The sequence below is a fragment of the Dermacentor albipictus genome, chromosome 7 (genome assembly GCF_038994185.2).
Source record: "Dermacentor albipictus isolate Rhodes 1998 colony chromosome 7, USDA_Dalb.pri_finalv2, whole genome shotgun sequence".
Lineage (NCBI taxonomy): Eukaryota > Metazoa > Arthropoda > Arachnida > Ixodida > Ixodidae > Dermacentor > Dermacentor albipictus.
Genome location: NC_091827.1, coordinates 44,553,878 through 44,574,316, shown reverse-complemented (window position 1 = coordinate 44,574,316; position 20,439 = coordinate 44,553,878). Strand labels below are relative to the sequence as shown.

The 20,439-nt window shown below is 49.9% G+C and overlaps 2 protein-coding genes across 5 annotated transcripts in view; one reads left to right on the top strand and one right to left on the bottom strand.

Annotated features, from left to right (window-relative positions):
- Positions 1-20,439, bottom strand: part of Hers (Histone gene-specific Epigenetic Repressor in late S phase) — a 302,932-nt gene that overhangs the window by 235,005 nt on the left and 47,488 nt on the right. The window contains exon 1 of one of the 2 annotated variants that reach the window (XM_070522121.1): positions 2,359-2,376. The exons of the other annotated variant lie outside the window; for it this stretch is intronic. The gene's annotated coding sequence lies outside the window, so the exon portion shown is untranslated. Of the gene's footprint in view, positions 1-2,358; positions 2,377-20,439 lie in introns of those variants that run through there. 2 annotated transcript variants of the gene reach the window in all.
- On the top strand, positions 576-16,499 carry LOC139047939 (leukocyte elastase inhibitor-like). 3 transcript variants are annotated; one of them, XM_070522127.1, is made up of 7 exons: positions 576-785; positions 5,812-6,031; positions 7,285-7,556; positions 9,099-9,230; positions 10,716-11,039; positions 13,313-13,585; positions 16,122-16,499. In XM_070522127.1, the coding sequence occupies exons 2-7, from the start codon at positions 5,812-5,814 to the stop codon at positions 16,329-16,331; spliced, it is 1,431 nt and encodes a 476-aa protein (XP_070378228.1). In that variant the 5' UTR covers positions 576-785; the 3' UTR covers positions 16,332-16,499. The 3 variants fall into 3 exon arrangements, with proteins under 3 accessions (XP_070378228.1, XP_070378226.1, XP_070378227.1); XM_070522125.1 differs by having other exon boundaries at positions 5,808-6,031; XM_070522126.1 differs by having other exon boundaries at positions 5,793-6,031.

The following is a 20,439-nucleotide window of genomic DNA, read 5'->3' as shown; positions in this document are numbered from 1 at the left end:
GCCATTAAGCCGGACAGACATTTTTTTCGCTGCTCAGAACCGAAACACGGCAACTAAAAAAAAAAAATTTTCCTGGTGTGCTGCTGCCTGTAGGGAATTAACACTCGTCTACACCCTCCTCCCCCCTCCCCCCCAAAAAGAAAAAGTTAATGAAGACCGTTAATCACTCATTCGTTTGTCCTCGTGCGGCCAGTCCCTTTCGCGCATATATGCCACGTTCGAAGGATATCAGCGTCGCCAACAAAAAGCCCCCTTCAGTGGGTACGAGCCGTGGTAAAGGTTCATCCTCCTCCTCATCATCATCAAGAAGACAGTCCGAAAGAAATATAAAGTTAATGAAGCCAATCACTCATTCGTTTGTCCTTGTGCGGCCAATCCCTTTCGCGCATATATACCACGTTCGAAGGACATCAGTGTCGTCAACAAAAAGCGCCCTTTAGTGGGTACGAGCCGTGGTAACGGTTCATCCTCATCATCATCATCAAGAAGACGGTTCACGCGGTCGAAACCGATACGGTCAGAGACGCGTCACCCCATCATCCTCATGATCATCATCATCATCATCACCGAGAAGACGGTGCACGGGGGCACGCTCAGCACGCGGTCGAAACCGACATATGGTCAGAGACACGTCACCTTGGCCGACGCCAGTGGAGCAGAGCTTGCATACTGTCTATACATTGGCATCGACGCACTCAAGTCCAGGGCTCGTCCCAGTCTGCCGCCTCGAGTGACCGCGGTGGCCTGCTTGTTCGACAGTATACACGCGAGAGTCACCGACACGGGTGAGTCAAGGGCGCACAGCCGTAAATAGAGATTGCAAGGTTTAACGCCACTAGGCGGCGCGAGTCCACCAGATGGAAACCATGGCCCGCGGATTGACCTCCCTCGATTAAGGGTGCCCGTAGGTAGGGGCACGAATTTTGCCGAAAGTGTTTGTAACGACCCGAGTCAGCTGGCGCAGTGTGTTGCGAGGCAACGTCAGTACACGCCTCGGGATTAATTTTCGAGCAAGCCGTGTTCTGTAAAACCTTTTAACTGGCAAGACAACAATAACTTTGCCTGGAAATGGTTTCATTGCTTCATTTCTACTTTATGCTGCTCAGGTGCATACCAAGTGAAACATTGAAGGGTTTCTCTAAAAGCTAAGCGAGATACAGTATAGGTAAAAAAATGTTGTTTAGGAGCGCTGGTTAAAGGTAAATGTGTATGGTCCAAAACTGGTGCACGGTTCACGCCAGGACACCTTGAACACGCACCTGGTTAACGCTCATTCTGCTACATTACTAAAACAGCGCGTAAAATGCCGTTTTGTTTATGACACCCTTTTATTATACACCACGATAACAGTCACGGCAAGCATGAACAATATATAGCGGCGGGCCGCTAAAGTTGTAGGAAAAATTGTTGCAATCATCTGTTCTTGTTTTCTTTGCTTGCTTATTAAACTTTTTTTGAGTAAACAATAACTAAATGTGTATTGCAGGTAGGAAATGCTTGTTGTGATGATTTACTTAAAGCTTTACTTGTGTGCGACTCGCCATTTCTTAAGCCAAGACAAGCCAAGTTCGAGACAAGCATCGTACACCCACATCGCTGCATCCCCGTGGTGGCGTATCGGCAGTTAGGGAACTCGCATAGACAGTAGCGTCAGATTTCCCCTCTAGGTGACATTGTAAAAAGACTCCGTGCCCACAGCGTGGCCTTCGCGATCACCGCGGCTCAAGGTGTGCCGCTGCGATCTTGAAGGCCACGCCCAAAGCTCTGCGCAGAGTTCGACATGAGCGGTGCAGTATAGGCCCGGTATAAAACACGGTCTGGCCCGATTACGCGTGACGTCCGACGTGCGACTTACTGATGCGAGGAAAGTCAATAAGTTTCCAACGTTCTTGAACAGCCAACGCAATCATGTAACAGATGCATCGCATGTTGTCTCGGAAGCCGCGTCGTACCGTGTGCCTGCTGCACTATAGGTCATGCTCACGTGCACAGTCATCAACTAGCCCAACTCACCAACTACCCCAAGTTTCCGCATTACTGAATTTCCACATTACGTGCACAGTGTACGGTCCGCTCTTACAGGGAACGCCTGTTAGCGGTCAAACCAATATATATCTCGGACGTGTCATCAATTTCACATAAGGAAGAAAAAAAAGGAGGAAGAAAGGAAAGTCGCCAGTTTCGTCCTAAAGGCTAAGCGCGGAGCTAGAAGTCTGCCTGATGTAAAAGTTCTTTAGTCTGTATACTTTGCTCGGAGGGAATGGCGAACAGAACAAACAGCAAAGCATTTGTCTATTAAACGAACTAAGGATCATAACCTCAGAGGCAGTGTATAAAATGCGGCGAACATTCGCTTACCAACTAAACAAGCGTGCCGTCCCGCGCTCACACTGGTGCACTCGATGAATAAGCACTTGCGCTCACACTGGTGCACTCGATGACTAAGAACTTGCGCTCACACTGGTTGCACTCGATGACTAAGCACTTGCGGTCACAGCGCTGACGCAGTGGGGAACGCACGCGCTCCGCTCGTCTCAGTGAGAACGTTTCACGCTGCCGCTCCTCTCACCACTGCGCCGCGCCTCCTCCAAACGTCAGCAGGTCACCTGACCTGCAACGCAAGGTGAGCGGGAGGCGTATGAGCTGCAGCCGCACGGGCAGAGCCGGCTCGTGGGACAGCACGGCGTCGGCGGCACCGAAGGCGCGAACGCACCCGGATAATTCGTATAATTGCAGTCGCAATAAATGTGCTTAATTAAAAAATTAAATTGTGGGGTTTTACGTGCCAAAACCACTTTCTGATTATGAGGCATGCCGTAGTGGGGGACTCCGGAAAGTTCGACCACCTGGGGTTCTTTAACGTGCACCTAAATCTAAGTACACGGGTGTTTTCGCATTTCGCCCCCATCGAAATGCGGCCGCTGTGGCCGGGATTCGATCCCGCGACCTCGTGCTCAGCAGCCCAACACCATAGCCACTGAGCAACCACGGCGAGTAAATGTGCTTAATGCGACGCGTTAGGCATATGTCGGTTAAAAAAAACCTGCTGACCACCTGGCCTTTGTCTCATAACTGAGCCGTGACGGGATCCGAAACGCTATTTTATGTTGTTTTCAACCGTGTATTGTATTGCGTGCACAAAGCCGTCCGATCTGTCGGACAACATGTCAGAAAGAACCAGCAACGTACGCTTCCATTTCTCAAGGCCTACGTCCGCGTGTGATGACATTCGATCTCGCATGCTACGCGGTCGACCATGCCGGACGACGATACCCGTCCGGCTTGACTGACGGCTGCCATGTCCGATGGCAAGTCTTGCCTCCAAGATAAGGCAACACAGCGACGACATTGTTATTACGAGAATAAGCAGGCACCAATGTTAATTATCGCTACTGAATCATCAGCGCAATGCTGCTCGCTCGGTGCACACCACTACGTGTGCAGAGCTCCGAAAACAACGAACCATCGAACGTATGTGTCTCATTAGCTTATTGGTGCACTTGCCGCTGTTCGTCTACGCGAACGGATTCCCGACGACTTCAGCAATGGCGTTCAACGAAAACTTCAGTAACATTCACACTCTCCGCTTGACGGGACTATATTGCACTGAAGTCTAGATCTAAGCTAGTTAAGAATGATTGTCACGGTCCTACGAGCAGAACGACCGACGGAGACGATGACCATCATGTGGACGAAGACGACGACGCAGGTTACAGGGTTGTACGTAGGCTAGTAAATCCGCCATAGAGCCTGTGCCCAAGCTAGCTTGTGCAAATACATTTCTATTAATATCTATCTCTATATACCGTTATCAATGTCTTCGAAAGGAAAATAAGACAGAACCTGCAACCGATTGCACTTTGTGCGCAGAGGCTTCAAATATTGCTCGTGACGTTTTTTTACGGGTCTTAACTCCATTGGAAGTCAGCGCCCTCTGTTGCGACTCGCCCGTCTCATCTATCGCGCTGTTCCTTTCAGAGACATTGCGAATGTGCTATTATTGCGATAGCAATTATATGGACACTCCAGGCGCATTTCTGCCGTCGGCGTCGCGCGCTCGTGTGTATTAAAGGGACACTAAAGTGAAAAAAATGATTTCTTCCGCATCAGTAAATTACCGTCCTACAACACCAAAAACACCACCCATACAACGATAAGACGTTTGGTAAGCCAGAAAAAGCGCAAGAACGAAATACGGGTGGCGACGCCTACTTAAGTTCCCGCACCTGGGGTGTGCGACGTCTTCGATTTTGATGGCACCTTCTAGGGCCTATTTAATTATTTAGCTGAGGAATTATATAGCGTTACAGACTGACTATATTGTATTCTACAGGAACCAAATATTAAACATGGCAAGTGTCGGGAACCTTTATTCAGCCAACGCGGCCCCCAGATGCGGAAAACATACTTTGGAATCCCTGACGTCACGCTGACGTACCGGCGCTGGGGTTTCGGCGCGAAATTCAAATACTGATACTTGGACCTTCACTTTCTGATCTAATAATCAAACTATATTTTTGAAATGACTGCCTGGAGGGTTCTCAAACAATGATTCATTAGTCTAAACCGGTTTATTGTTTCGCTTTAGTGTCCCTTTAACGATTATGTTTAACGCTTTTATGTTCCTGCTATCTTCAATGAACTACCGGACGATGTACTTTCTTTGTCCACCCGCAAAACACTGAGACTTGCTGTCCAAGCGTTAGAGAACCTTTAATATGTACTGATGTTATCAGTGCATCTTTGATAATGTGTGTTGGTTGTGCCAAATGCACAACCAGCTTCTGATAGAGTTCTGGTGTGGCGCGTAGATTGCCGCGGCTGCCGGTTGTCGCCGCACAAGCCCTCTTGTGGCTTCGGCGCTTCCGTTTTGTATACTGTTTTAACTATACTGAATAAAGATTATTATTATTATTATTATTATTATTATTATTATTATTATTATTATTATTATTATTATTATTATCTGCGACGTGACCAAAGTGCGCGCCCGCGCGGGCCTCATCTTTAAAAGCGATCTGCGAATGTGTTTCTTGCAATGTGTTTATTTGCAGAGTGCGCGTAGTGCCGGTAGCTTCGTACGCCTCGACGTTCCGTCCGCGTTGAAGCAAGGAGATGCACGAAGGTCAATTCGCTCGCTGCTGCTGCCGCAATTCCTCACTCCAGAATTTTGACAGCGAGTTTTCCGCGCTCATCGAGCGAGATGTGTTTCATGTTTACCTGTGCGCGCGCGTGACATTGTGCTGGTTAGTTTAGTTAAAACGCGTTGGCGGGCTAGTTGGTTCGAATCCACGATATAATATGTAAGCGCGACTGAACGAGGACGTAGAAAGAAGCACATACAAAGACTGCGCCGTCTCTGTTTCTTACACGTCCTCGTTGAGTCACGCTTACACATTCGATCGTTGTTAATTTAGTTAGCAAGCGAATGTTTACAAGTTTATAGGGCCGATAAAGTTACAATCCTTAGTTCGTACAGCTAATAATAATATTTGGGGTTTTACGTGCAAAAACCACTTTCTGATTATGAGGCACGCCGTAGTGGAGGACTCCGGAAATTTCGACCACCTGGGGTTCTTTAACGTTCACCTAAATCTAAGCACACGGGTGTTTTCGCATTTCGCTCCCATCGAAATGCGGCCGCCGTGGCCGGGATTCGATCCCGCGACCTCGTGCTCAGCAGCCCAACACCATAGCCACTGAGCAACAATGGCGGGTCTTCGTACAGCTGTCTACTAATTTGCTATCGCAATCGGTGCTCCGCCTTTCGGGCGGAACTGCCATTTCTTTAGTGTGCATCCACGCAGCTAGATGGCGTCGCCTCCGAAACAGACACCTCCGGGCGGAAAGTCCCACGGCTTCCTGCGTCCCACGTCGACGGTGACGGCCGCCTCCTCGCCGCAGCCGGAGGGTGAGCAGCCACAGTCGCCGACCAAGCCAGCGGCCAACGTCGCGGCTAGCCCGACGCCGTCGTGCGATTCCCCGCCGGGCGCCCAAGAGGCGGCGGCGACTGCAACAGCAGCAGTGAAAGGCGAGCGAAACCTTCTTTATTGCCAGACAGTGGAATGAACAGTGGCGTAGCAAGGTCGTCTGGCACCCGGGGCCCATAGGTCTTCTGTCACCTCCCCCCCCCCCCTCGGGTGTAGCCGGCGGAAACGCCGCCGACGCTCAGCGCAGGAAAAGGGCCTACAAGAGCCGCACTCTAAAAACAGTCGAAGTTTCGCCCGAAAGGTGAAGCATCGATTACGATAGCTAATTATTAAACAGCCATATGAAGTAAGGATAATAACTTTATCCGCAGTATAAGCTTGTAAATATTCGCTTAGTAACCAATGGTATCACGCGCGCACAGGCAAACATGAACACATCTCACTCGATGACCGCGGACACACTGTGAGAACGCTAGCGTGATGAAAAGCGGCAACAGCGGCGAGCGAATTCCGCTTCGTTTTGCCTCTCCCTTCAACTAAGCGGCGAGAGCACAGCGCACACGCACCTATCAGTACTCGGTGCGCCCAGACTTTGCACCCATCTCAGATCGCTTTCAAAATAGGGCCGGCGCGGCCGCGCCAAACACAGCTGCCGCCAGAGTAAACCGCCACCCTCGCACGCTTTCATTAACGCCCACAGCATACGGCACGCAGCCACGATGTTATCGCGCTTGTACTTTATATATACGGAACATCACGGCTACGCCGACGACGACGGAAGTGCGCCTGGATTGTCAAATGATAAAGAAACCACGAGGGACCATGAGGTCATGCAGCTACCCTCGGCAAGCCAACTACCTCTGGTTCCACCTTGTCCCCTCTATTCGGAGCCCATCTGCGCGTAGACTCTGGGGAAATGTGCCCTGCCCTCGTAGGCCAGATCTATCATGGCGTTGTTTGGTTCGTGGTGTGCGTCTTAGCGACGCCCTCGCAACGAACGGTCCTGGCCAGCAGCCCTCCACTCCTGTCCCCCACACTTTCCGCGCGCTCGGCGGCTAGAAACTACGCCGCTTGTCGATCACGTGGTGAGGGCTTGCATATCTGCTCTATATATATGCACGCTGTCTGGGCCTAGGCTTTTAACGCGGTCTAAGCTTACGGTGCAGTTGTTCATTTAACTACCGTTACGCTGATGCCGGGGCCGGGCGTAGGGGTGACCAGGTCCTCTCAAGCCGCTTATTCAGACTTATGTCCCATAGTCACCCCCGCAACAATGTGTTGCAAATGAAATTCAGTTCAGTTCAGTATGCACGGAATTTATATCGAGCTCGCGGCCCTACGCGTACGGGCGCAGGCAGCGATGGTGGCGCGACCCCCGGTCCACCGCCGGAGCTGCAGCCGGTGCAGGACTGCGGCCGCCTGCTGAACCGGCTGTCGCAGTCGCTCCTCGCGTCCATGCTGGACGTGCCGTCCCGCGTCCAGTGGAACCTGCTGATGTCGCCCATCTCGCTGGCCACCGCGCTGGCCTCGCTCGTCGCCGGCTGCGAGGGTCCCACCAAGGAGGACCTCTGCAACGTGCTGCGTCTCACGCTGCCCGAGGTCGAGGCCATCGTCGAGCGCTTCAAGGTGCGTGCGTGAGGGAGGGAGGGAGGGAGGGAGGGAGGGAGGGAGGGGGGCCTCGCTGCTTCGCCGCGCGCTTCTATATAGCTTAAACGGAGAGTTTTCCTGTATTGGAGCTTGAGCCTGCCCTTACGTAACTACTACCCTTCGTGGAGCACACCGTCATACCGGGGACGTGGAAGGCAGAAGCGACGCTGGTGGCGACATATCTTCTGGCGTTCTAAGCGCTGCTGCGATCGGCATTTTACCGCCGCGAAAGAACAGTCGGTCACGAGGGGACGCGATAACGATAAACGGGCCGATGACCTCGTCCGAGCCATCTCAAACCGCAACGACTCGTGGCCAGCAGCTGGACTCTACCAGGAGGGATTCAAGTGGCTCTGCCAGCAGGGGACATTTCCTTCACATCACCTGTCATCCGCCCAAACTGCCACGTCGGCGCCGGAGACGAGGTCATTCTGCCTCCTTCTCTCCCTATTCGTGCACAGTGATGTGCGTGCGTTTTGGACAAAGCTCTCCTCGGAGGAAAATGGCTACCAAGATGTTAATCTTGAGATGTTAACCTGGAGAGACACGATGTCATCGTCTCCTGACGCCGGATTGGGGGAAGGTGACTGGACCAGGAAGACGGAGAGTTTAGGAGAGGTTACGGACGCTTGGTGAAGGAGAGCGGCAGCTCGAACTTGCAATGGTCGTGAACTTTTTCGGTAATTCTTGCAAAACTATTGTACATAATGATGAGCAAAACGAGAACAAGGCGAAAGCGGGAGACAACGTTTCGACAAGTGGACTTGTCTTTTTCAAGGCCTTGAAGAAGACTTGTCGAAACCTTGGCTCCCCTTTCACCTTGTTCTCGTTTTGCTCATGGTGTTGAATTTCCATCTCCCGCCTTGCTCCTGTTTTCTCTTGTAAGTGTGTGTTTAAACGTCTTGGATATCGGGCCCTACCCCACGTTCTCTTATTCCTCCACGCTGAATCGATATCACACATATTCGGAGCCCCGGTCGCAACAGCACAACGCGTTAGAAATGTTTCAGCGTTACACGGTGTCTTGTCGGGGGAAAATTACAGAAACAGGAAATGCAGCATTTCTCAAAATGCGAAGCAGGGATGCGATAGCTTGACGCAATATTATACGGGTGTCACACGGCATAGCATTCAATCAATAAAAAGAAACTGAAATAGAACTTTCAATCGCCATGGAGCCGCGCGATCCGTATCGAACTTCTCGACGGCGACTGGCTTCCTTCTGCAGCTTATACGCAAGGGAGCCAAACGCCCGCGAGATGCCGCTGCCAGCGTCGCTGCTTCTTTAACATGGGTAGGACATCAGGCAGTATAATAACAAGAGCTTGGTGGCGCAACCCACCGCTCCATTCCAAAGGGGACGATTAACATCCATCCATCGGCTGTAATGTCTCGCAGGGCTGCAGTCTGAGTTTGCAACGTTCCAATACTCCCTAAACGGCAACACCCGGACGCGCTAAAACTCTCCAGTTCCTTTGTTGCGCGGACAATCTTAGCCCCTCTATACCCACAACTGCGCAGACCGAGGCGGCGGAGCACATGTTCTACGTGGCGAACCGGATGTTCCTGCAGTCCAACTGCCCGCTGCTGGCGACCTTCCGGTCGCACATCGAGGCCAAGTACATGACCACCGCGCAGAACGTGGACTTCGAGGTATGCGCGGAAATGGGACGACCACACCGCGCGGCTTATATCCATGTTTTTATGTGCCGCCATATCTGCAGGCTACACTATATATAACCGTGCTAACTTTCATCAAAGTGAACACTTTTCACATTTTTATAGGTAACAGCGCCGCCGCAACAACAGCTCCGCCACTTCGCCTTAAATAAGGGTAACGCCTTCACCAATTAGGCTATATGCTTAGCATCTTTGTCGAGCCTGATGCTGACATCGATGGCAGTAAAATTTGAAACAAACAAATTTGTAAAAACAAACCATTCGTGAACTGTGAAATCTGGATCCATATGTGCGATGATACAACACGTGACGGCTGTCGGTGAAGCTATGTGCGCACTGCCTCTCAAATTTTGGTAACAGCAGCTCCACCTTCGTATTAAACTAAACAAACTATTCAAACCCATGTTTAAGTTATATATAATTGTTTAAGGTAAATAGCGTTGGTTACCTACGAATTGTGAAAGTGCGCACGTTCACAAAGATTGCCGTGTCTAGAGCACACCGCGGAACATTCACACGGTTTCCACTGAAGAGTCAAAGCAGTTTTCGTACAACGTTGAACAACTGTTGAACAAGAGCGCACTTTTAAAATAGCTCTAGCCAAGGCGCAACGCGCACACTGAGCAGCACAAGAAATCGCTCTTATGGCGACAGCTGCAACTTAAGCTCGTCTTGGCGGTATACGACGTATAAGCTTCGTTCACACAAACCGAAAAAAGTCGAGTATGCCAAGGTCAAGTCGAGAGCCTAAGGTCGAGCCTGCCTGTAATCCTGTCGTCGAGTTCACGTAAACATTAGCCGGATCGGGTCAAGGGGGAGTCGATATGGGTTGAGTGAGCCCATTTCTGGCCGCCTCGATGGACCCGCTACAGGCAAACATGCACCTATAGACGCAGTCGAACCGGTCTCTACCAACCCGACTTCTCGAATCGACCCCATATCGTGGAGTTCACCTATACACCTGACAAAAGCTGTCCATGTGGCAGCTTTTTCGGCATGCCCCTCGCGTCATGTCCTGATAGTACTGATGAAAATAAACGTCATTGTCATTGCTACGTTTACACGAACCCGATAAAGTCGGTTCGAGTCGGTTTCATTTCAGTCGGAACGCTACGACCGAAATCCGGTCGTAGCGTTCACGTAAACGTTAGCAGCATCGGGCCCGAGGGAGCGTCGAGATGGGTTGAGTGGGCTCGTTTCTAGCTGTCTCGGTCGACCCGCTAGGCGAAGTGCATCTAAACGCAGGATTCGCACCCACACCTCTTATATAACGATAGACTAATTAAGTCCTATAATGATGGGCATATTATGATTCATAATGCGCACATATATATTGTCCTAGTTTTGTATACCTTGCATGCGCTGCTCGTCAAATAACGAGTCGTTGCCAACCGGCATCAAGGAAAAACTTTTTTTAAGCACGCCGCGGTGTCTGTCCGTCCGTGTCGCACGCCGCAGAGCCCGGAGCAGTCGTACGTGCGCGCGATCAACGAGTGGTGCAGCAACGCGACCAACGGCAAGGTGCCCGCCGTGGTGACGCGCAAGACGTTCGCGGCCAGCTCGTCCATGGTGCTGGTGAGCGCGGTGTACTTCAAGGGCCTCTGGAAGGACAAGTTCTACCCGAACGCCACGCACATGATGAAGTTTCACGTGTCGCGCGCCGACACCCTGGACGTGCGCATGATGACGCGCACGGGCCGCTTCCCGTACGCCGAGGTGCCCTCGCTGCGCATACGCGCCCTCGAGGTGCCCTACCGCACCGAGAAGCTCACCATGGTGCTGGTGGGTGGACACCCTTCCTTCTGTAGCATCAATGCGCGAAACCATTTCATTTACGGCCTGTGAAGGCCTGTGAAAGGCCTGTGAAGGCTTTACAAGGGGACCCTTCCTTCTGTAGCACCGATACGCGAAACATTTTCATTTCATTTCATTTATGACCTGTGAAGGCCTGTGAAGGCTTTACAGAGGGACCCTTCCTTCTGTAGCACCGATACGGGAAACATTTGCACTTCATTTCATTTATGGCCTGTGAAGGCCTGTGAAAGGCCAGGCTTTACAGAGGGACCCTTCCTTCTGTAGCATTGATACGCGAAACATTTTCACTTCATTTCATTTATGGGCTGTGAAGGCCTGTGAAAGGCCTGTGAAGGCTTTACAAAGGGACCCTCCTTCCTTCTGTAGCATCGATACGCGAAACGTTTTCACTTCATTTCATTTATGGCCTGTGAAGGCCTGTGAAAGGACTGTGAAGGCTTTACAGAGGGACCCTTCCTTCTGGAGCATCGATACGCGAAACATTTTCATTTCATTTCATTTATGGCCTGTGAAGGCCTGTGAAGGCTTTACAAAGGGACCCTTCCTTCTGTAGCATCGATACGCGAAACATTTTCATTTCATTTCATTTATGGCCCGTGAAGGCCTGTGAAAGGCTTTACAGAGGGGAGTGGGTTACAGGTAAATTCAAACAGTAAGTCTTAAAAGATAAAAAAATACAACATTAAAACACAAGTTGATAACTAATTCAGTAAGAATACAATGAGAAATTACAACAGCTATTACAAAAGAAGGACAAGATATACAAGTACATTAAACAGCATTCTAGCAAGTACAATGTTGGTTAAGGCATCACGAAACAATAAATTATCTCGCTGATGGATACAATGTTTGCGGGGATGTGATTCCACTCTAGTGACGTCCGAGGTATGAATGACTGGGAAAATGTATTTGTGCTGCAAGAAGGGACGCGAACCTTGTAAGAATGATCGATGCGACGAGATACGTAGTGCGGAGTATGAATGAACAATGAAAGTATGGACATTGACGGTTTGTTGAAGGGATGCGCCATCTTTGCCTGTATATACCTCTCCAATCCGCCGCGGTATATAGCTTATATATAGTGCAACTACGGCGTTTTGCACGCAAAATTGACGCGCGACTGGCCGCTCGAGGCACTTCGTGTGTATTCGCGGGCTTCTTTCAGGCTCGTAAAAACACTTTTATGTAGCGCGTATTGAGCAACAGAAAGCTGTATTGAGTTTTTCACGTTGCTCTACAATTCTCTCGTTGACACTTTTCATGTAACTATAATATTTGAGAAATTAAATAATGAATTATTAAGGCTAGTTATCTAATTAGACGGAACGGAAAATATAATCTGAGTATCTTCAAGTGACGGCAAACAACATTACCTTGGTTCTGTCCGTGCAGCTACATGACATTTGCATGTTTTTCATGTGTGGCTCAAGTTACGCGGGACACCCTGCATATAAATGCTACTCTTTCGCGTAGGGTTTTACTGCGTGACATTCTTTGGCAAGTGCCCCAGCAATTTTGGCAGCAAAATCGTGTCTGTAACGGAGAAAGCGTGGCACGTCTCCCGTAGGAATTTTTAGGGCTCCATAGAAAAGACCCGGGTTTGAAGTGGGGTCAACTCGAATTTGGGAGTGGGTCAACCTAAATTTGAGGCTGATGTGGGGGGCGGGCCAGCCGGAATTTGGGGATGATGTGGGAGTGGGCCAACCTGAATTTAGGGGCGATACGGGGGATGGGTCAAGCTGAATTTGGGAGTGGGCCAACTTGAAAATTGGGGCCCATGCATGGGCCCACTTTCAATTTGGGCTTAACTATAGGCTAAACATCTGGAAAGAAAAGTACGAGCCGGGCCAAAGAATGCTACGCATTAGGAGACATTGCTCCAAATTTCTGTAGCTTTCTATGGGACGGTGAGGAAAAGATAGAGAGAGAGAATGACCTAGCAATACGTACCTCACTCCCACCGCTGCAAAAGAGGCCGCCATCGTGACAATTGACTTATGTCTCAACAATGAGCGCCAGTCGCAGTTGATGTCAATTGCCGTACTGATGTCGATGGCGCTTGTAGCTGCCGTGTAACACCTCTCGACGACTTCAATTAGGCTCAAAACAATACCATTTCGGTCAACGGCCGTTGAAAGGGTCCGTGTAACAGGCGTATAGTACGAACTGTTCCACAGCGTTACACTCTTTCCGGTGTCCGTAAAGAGAGAGACCTCGACTTTGCGCGTGCGCAAGCGCAGATCCTGCCCACGGAGGTGGACGGTCTGCGGCTGACCCAGCAGAGCCTGCTGGCCGGCGACACCCTGTGGGAGGTGACACGGAAGCTGCGGCCCCGGGCCAACGTGCGCCTCGGCCTGCCCAAATTCGTGCTCACGGCGCGCAACAAGATGCGGGACCTGCTCGAAGGTATCGGCTCGCATCGGCCTTTCGACCCCGAGCAGGCACAGTTCATCAACATCTCGGGCTTCAAGGGGCTGCACACCACCGAGATCATACAGGCCGTCACCGTAGAGGTATACGCGTGTGTTCGACACATGTATCTCCCACTTGAAGTGTATTTTCACCATCGGCTTTAATCTTCCTTGCCTTTTTTAATTTAACGTGGAGGCTATGAACAACAAGCAACAGCAACAACAGATTGTAGCCTCTCATTTCGAGTCAGGCGCCCGCGGAACCGGTCCTATACTCTTAATTCTACATATCTACATATCTACATATCTGTAACATGATAAAGGGTCTACTAGCTATATAACACATGAATCCTGTGTGACCTTTTCTATATGTATATCTATCTGCGTGATCTATGTACACATGTATGCATTTCATACTTCTTATCTGATGTATTAGAAGTCACTTTCTTTCCTTCATCGGCTGTACATTGAGTGCAACTGTAATTTTAATATAATGTACACGTTACTGTATATGTTATTGTACGCGTAAATGCTGTATGAACTGAACGGGGGCAGGGGCCCAGTCAGGCTATTTCAGGCTTTAGTCTCTGTCTCCGCAGGAAATACCCTGAAATAAAGCGATTTTGATTGATTGAAAAAAAAATTGCATATCTCTTGCTGCCAGTTCTCGGTAACACCACCTTCAACGGATACCAGCTGCCGCGGAAGTGTGCATTTCAAATTCCGAAAGACGACGTCGCGAACCGGTGCGCAGCATCGACAATTGCGACACAGTGTTGCGTGTTCATCAATCTACGCAAAGCTAAAGCGGTTTTGACCAATGCAAGCTGGAGGAGGTGGTCACTTCTTTTTCCGCGAAAAGATGGCGTCGCTGCTTTCAGCACCTATATATAAATAAGCGTTTTGAACGAACGAGGCACTTTTCAAGGTTCGCAACAATCGCCTTCGATAAGAACTGAAAAAACGTCGTTGTATAACTCGGTTCGTCGAGGATAGGAACACCGCCTAACTTCTGTTAACAGAACTGTCACCAAGGGAAAGGGAAACGCAGCAGACGACGGAAAAGGATTGAATGATGTTATGATTGATTTATCATTGAGTGACAATGCAAAGACGTTCCCTTTGATTGGTCAATTGGCTCACTGGTTGATCTACTGCTTCTTTTACTTATAGAGCAGAACGTTTAGAATTGCTCCTTGTTGGGACATCTGGTGTCGCGTACTTTTTTTCATTTTTGTTTCTATGTCGCTTTTGGCACTAAAGAAAAACGACCGACCGACTCGACTGAATGATTAAATTAATCCACTCACCAGTCGATAGAGTAACTTCTACTGACTAGCAGACTGATATGATATGATATGATTGATTGATTGATTGATTGATTGATTGATTGACTGATTGATTGATTGATTTGTGAGCACTAGTTGGCTTAGCTGGTACCTTCTGCGGCCTTCTCCTGGTGCCCAATTTTTGTCAATGGTAAAGCTGACAATGGTAAATTTTTGCAATGGTAAAGACACGGCTCATGTCTGGGCCTGTACGTGACATCACAGCTTGAAGTGGTGACGCCACGCACACGTGGACCGTAAATCACGCACATCTGATCATCTTGACGTATAGGCCCAGATGAACGGAAATAATTAAAATGGGTAATATAGACGTATGCATACAGAGTTACCTAAAATGCATTCTTTTGGCTTGAAACGGTCTCGTGATTTGCAATCATGCAACGATTCGCCGTAATTATTCATGAGCGTAAAGACACTACCTTGCCTTGTTTATAAAACTGTGGCTGGAAATTTAGAAAGATAAAGCTTTAAAAAAATATAGCGCCACAAGAATGTACACGTGAGTCCGCAAGCACGAAGATTGAACAAAGTTTTGCACTTTAACGCAGTAGTTCTGCGGAAACCCGCAAGGTGGAGAGAAGTAATTAAGGAAAAAATCAGACATCCACCCATCCGTAGTGACTGCCCCGGAAAGGCGGTGGTCCCGGGTTCGAGTCCCGGACCAGGACGAATTTTTCTTCAACTGCGAGGCTTTTCTTTCGAGGAACCCGTATGGGCTTCCTTTGTAGACATTGCTACGAAAGGGCGGACGTCTGATTTTCCCTTAATTAAATCCTTGCACTATACCCATCGTTCCCGCGGTGGCTGAGCGATCCCAGCGCCACCTGGACTCGCGCCTAGTAATTTTTGTTGGAAACACTGCCAGATGCCCGAAACACTGCAACACGTACTGCGCGACTGCCCAGCATATATGCTGGAGCGAAGGACGTTAGACAGTTTCCTATCCAGCGTTGGCAGACAACTACTGTCGGAGGAAGCTATCCTCGACCCATGGCCTGACACTGCAATGTCAATGCGTGCAACAAAAGTATTGTTGAAGTTCCTGCAGGACACCAAGCTCGACGAGCGGCTCCAGCGAGACAACTGTCTCATGTACATAAGCACTCACCACTTCTCCTATCATCATCATCCATCCCAATACTTTCACTCCCCTTCCCTCTTCCCCAGTGCAGAGTAGCAGACTAGAGCGCACTAGCTCAGGTCGACCTCTCTGTCTTTCCTATCAATAAATTATATTCTCTCTATTGTTGGAAATATACCGGAGACTCGGACAATGTGACCACGCGCAGGTGTCCGAGGACGGCAACGAGATCACGCGCACCTCGGCGCTGGTGAACGAGGTGGTGGCCAAGATGGCGCCGACCACCCAGTTCCTGGTGGACCGGCCCTTCCTGTTCTTCGTGCGGAGCAAGGCCACGGGCGCCATCTTGCTCTTCGGGTGCGTCCGGCAGCCGCTGGAGTGGCGGCCCGACAGCCCGGACAACTCGGCGCTGCTCTGAAGTGTGCGGCGCCATTCTTGCGGACTCGTGGATGATGGCGGACGGCCACAGCCTGTTCACGAGTATCCCCCTGGCGGATCCCGGAAGAAGCGGTGCGCGACCTGCGCCCGCTCCGTTCTTTATTTAAATCGCGTACGTTCATTAAAATACCCGCATTTGGTGCTGCTGCGTGCGATCTTTCATTGTTATTTTTCCGCATCGGGAGTAACGCGTGCTTGAGAGTTCACGCCTCCAGCTGCCAATAGAGACATTTAGCGTGTCCGGTATTCGGGCAAGCGCGGGCGGTTTTCCGGTTTAGCGGGGGCGTCAACGTGAGCGGCCAGATTGGTGGCGCCAGCTGGTGGCGCAAAGCGCAACCACACAAACACAGAGCTAATTACTATATTCTGCTTAGCTGCTGGCGTAAATTTTCGACAGTGGCGTAATCGTGTTCACAATTACGCCACTGCAAAAAATTTGCACGAGTGGCGAAGCAGGATATGGTGAGTTACTGCAGTTTTAGCTATGCGTTTGTCTGGTTGAGCTCTACAACACCAGGCGGCTTCTCCGCTCACGTTTACGCCCCGACCATCTGGTAATCCGCCCGAACCGCTCCCGTTTACCGGAATAGCGTAATAGCGTCTAATATATATATATATATATATATATATATATATATATATATATATATATATATATATATATATATATATATATATATCCTTTACAACGAAGTGCTCGGAAGCTCCGAAATCATTGGTTATACAGGTCACTTCGTTGTAAAGGTCGCGCACCGCACAGCTCATAATAGAACAGGAACAGAGTTATTGCTTCGTTATACAGGTAATTTCAATGTAGGGGCATTCGTTGTAGAGGCATCTGACTACATATATATATATATATATATATATATATATATATATATATATATATAGTTCGCAATAGGGCTCCCAAACTCAAGCTTGCCAAGAGACGCTAGCGCGACTCCCTCCACCAGCGGACAGCGGCGACGAGAGGCTCGCGATGGGGGTGATGTTAGCAAAATTCCTCCTCGCGTCGTCGTGATCCCGGGATGGTTTCGGCGGTTTCGCCACTTGTCAAGTTCACCAGTTTCTTCGGTAAATGGCGTACGATGAGAAACGCCGGCAGGTATAATGGATAACCGCTATTATTGCGCGGCGGCGTTCTTGCTTCGCCTTGTAGTTCGGTTACAAATTAGCCTGTGGCGAGGACATCGTCGCACCTCTGCTTGGACGTGCTTTGAGCGACGCATTCAGCGTCGGCTGATTTTGCGCGTGCGACGCACATTGTGCTTCCTAGGGTTCGTTTGATAGCCCGCGCTTGAAGCCCGCGCTTGATCGGTAACATTTCTGTGTAGTGTTACGATCGGCCTGCAGAGGTACCGACCTGCGAAATTTTCCCGACCCGCTGCGACGACTCGCTTTGTAAAGACAACAATGCGCCGCCTCAACAGCCCAACGGCACCGGCATGTCTAGCCACGTTCGGAGGACCGAGTATTGTTGGTCGATTCGCTGTCGCCTTCACGGTTTGCTTGAGGCACTGGAACTCCTGGAAGGGGATGTTTTGCGGTGCTTTCCCACGGGCCCCAGATGTGGTCACAGTCAATGGACAGACGCGGCGGCTACTGACTGCGGGGTCAGCTCTGGGATCACGAGGTGCCTGCTTGGGTCAAGACCCCTGTCTACAAGAACCCTCTCACCTCGGTGTGTTCAGTGAAACCAAAGTGCGGAAGTGAGTGTGTGAACCCTCCCCCTCAATGGTGGTCGACAATGACTTTGGACGCTCCCCTTGGTCGAAGGTTGAACGGCCGTTTTCCCTCATCTATAGGGAGGACAGAGCGTTTTTAAGCAGCCGTTGTCGACTGTTCAGTGTGTATTCTCTTTCAGTCATGCTAGACTGATGAACTGCAACGTCTCCACCCTTCCTGTAGATACTGTAAATAAATCCCATATTCCTCGTTCTCGATGAGAACAAGTCCCTCCCTTCAACAACGTCCTTAGCGTGGATGAGTCGGACGACGGCACGGGCCAGCTACCATCTATATCATGCCCGACCCCAACTCTTGCAGTAGCAGCAAGTCGCGCGCAGCATAGTCTTAGCCGCTTTTGCGCCATTAAACCACATTGAACTAATTAAAGTAGCAAGTCGCGAGCAGTCGAGCGCTTTAAGTGCAGGCGCATGATTAGGTATAGCCCATTTGTCGAAAGAATGCGGACCGCGTATACGGTGTGGCATCCATTGTCTCCGCGAGTTGTGCTGCAAGAGGAGGGCAACGGCGGTTTGAATCGCTAACTGGCTCTCGGTGGTTCTTTTAAACATACAGCTGCAACGAGGCCACTTTCGATCGCGATCAAGCCCGATACGGATGAATTTTTTTCCTCGCGGCCAAGAGTGGTGGTGGTTGCACGGTCCAACAAACCGCGGATCGAGCTGCAAGTTGAGGTCGCTCAGCATCACGGCGCATAACGGCAGCCAACGCTGGATCCGGATCGCTCGAAATATAGTGGCCGAAAGTGCCCGTGCATAGAGGCACCAAGTCCGGATTGTACTCGACAGCTCTCCAAAGTGCATGAGTGACGGGGGTGTAAATTCACCGGTTTTGGACACGTCAGGGAACGTCACAGCCGCCGGGTCGACCGACGCAACGGCAAAATCGTTCCTCTCGGTATGTTTGTGAGGCGACCGCCTTCCCTGCGAGCTTCTCAACGCCTTTTTTTTCTGGTCTTTGGAGAATACGTTTACATCGTACTTGGTTTCCATTTTACTGCGTTAGCATTCTTGGGGTACTTCGCGCACACTTTTCAGGGGCTATCTATCAATCTGTCCATGTACAGTCGCGGACAGAATAAAATGGACCACGGGACCTCCGAAAACGTCCAATTCCTGAGCAGCCTGTAGCAGTAACCAGTAAAACTGCCCACGACAACGTTGTTAGCATACTCTAGTCGAGGTCCAAAATGCAAATACCAGATTGTGTTGTGAGGTTGCGGAGATATTCAGCTTTTTCTTAGATTTCATGGTCCGTAATATTCTGTCCGCGACTGTATGTATGTTTGTATATCTAACCCCTCTTCACGTCAACTTGGGTTGGTTTTGAAACCGGTTCCCTTAAGCAAAAGAGCCTAATGCTCTCCATCCCCATTAGAGCATGGAATATACCCGTGAGCCAAGTTGGCCCAAGGAAAAAACGGTTAGAGCCATCCAGTCCCCCGGAAAGCGTATGCAGTACCCTTAAGGATGATAACTGCATTAAAAAAATAATTTAATATTTATCCTTTACCGGGCGGAATAGAACCAGCGTCATATGTGTAATCAGACAATCCTGTTTGAATGTGTATTCACACAAGCGCCAGCCGCGCGGACCTCGCAACGGCGTCGCTAGTTGGCGCGGCGTGTCCAGAGCGGAAACACGAGTGAGAAACGCGGCTGCATACACACCTCACACATGACGGGCGTTTCTACCGCGGCAAGTCCGTTGCTTCAATGCTAATCGCATTTCGTTTGGTTTGGTTTGGTGCCTGTAGTTATTGCACAACCCACTACGGGGAATAGGCCATGAATCGGGCGGCAGTGGGTCGAAAAAGAATAAATACATAAATATGATTTTTTTTTACTGAAAATGAGATATCGCATTACTGTCAACAGTCAACGCGTGAGATGGGTTCTGTCGATTTCTTTTCTTCTTTTACTTTCTTTCGAGGCTGACTAGTGCGTGTGTTGCACATTCCTTCATTTCAATCGCGATCAGTTTACTTATCAATACATTTTTGTTGTGTCGGCAGCGGCAGGCAAGCGGGGGGCCCCGACCAGCGAACGCGCGGCTAGCGCCGGCGCAGTGAAGGAGACTTGGAGCGAACTGCTCCCGATGAAAACCGGAACGAAGACTCGGCCACCCTCGGCCGTTTATTGCTAATAAAGGCTTCACACGCCAGATGGCACCTCCCGATTGGTCCAATGTTCGTCACATGACAGAAGGGGGGTGCACCATCTAGCTAAACGACTACAAAACATACATGTGCGATGACGCATAGATCTGACAGGGGGCGACACTATACTACAATTTTCTTTTTTCAAGTTCTCATTGACCTTTGCGCAACCAACATTATC

Excerpts from the sequence above, each read along its gene's own strand:
- LOC139047939 (XM_070522127.1), top strand. The coding sequence starts at position 5,812 with ATGGCGTCGCCTCCGAAACAGACACCTCCGGGCGGAAAGTCCCACGGC. Across the intron at positions 6,032-7,284 it reads TGCAACAGCAGCAGTGAAAG|GCAGCGATGGTGGCGCGACC; the intron begins GCGAGCGAAACC and ends GTACGGGCGCAG. Across the intron at positions 7,557-9,098 it reads CCATCGTCGAGCGCTTCAAG|ACCGAGGCGGCGGAGCACAT; the intron begins GTGCGTGCGTGA and ends ACAACTGCGCAG.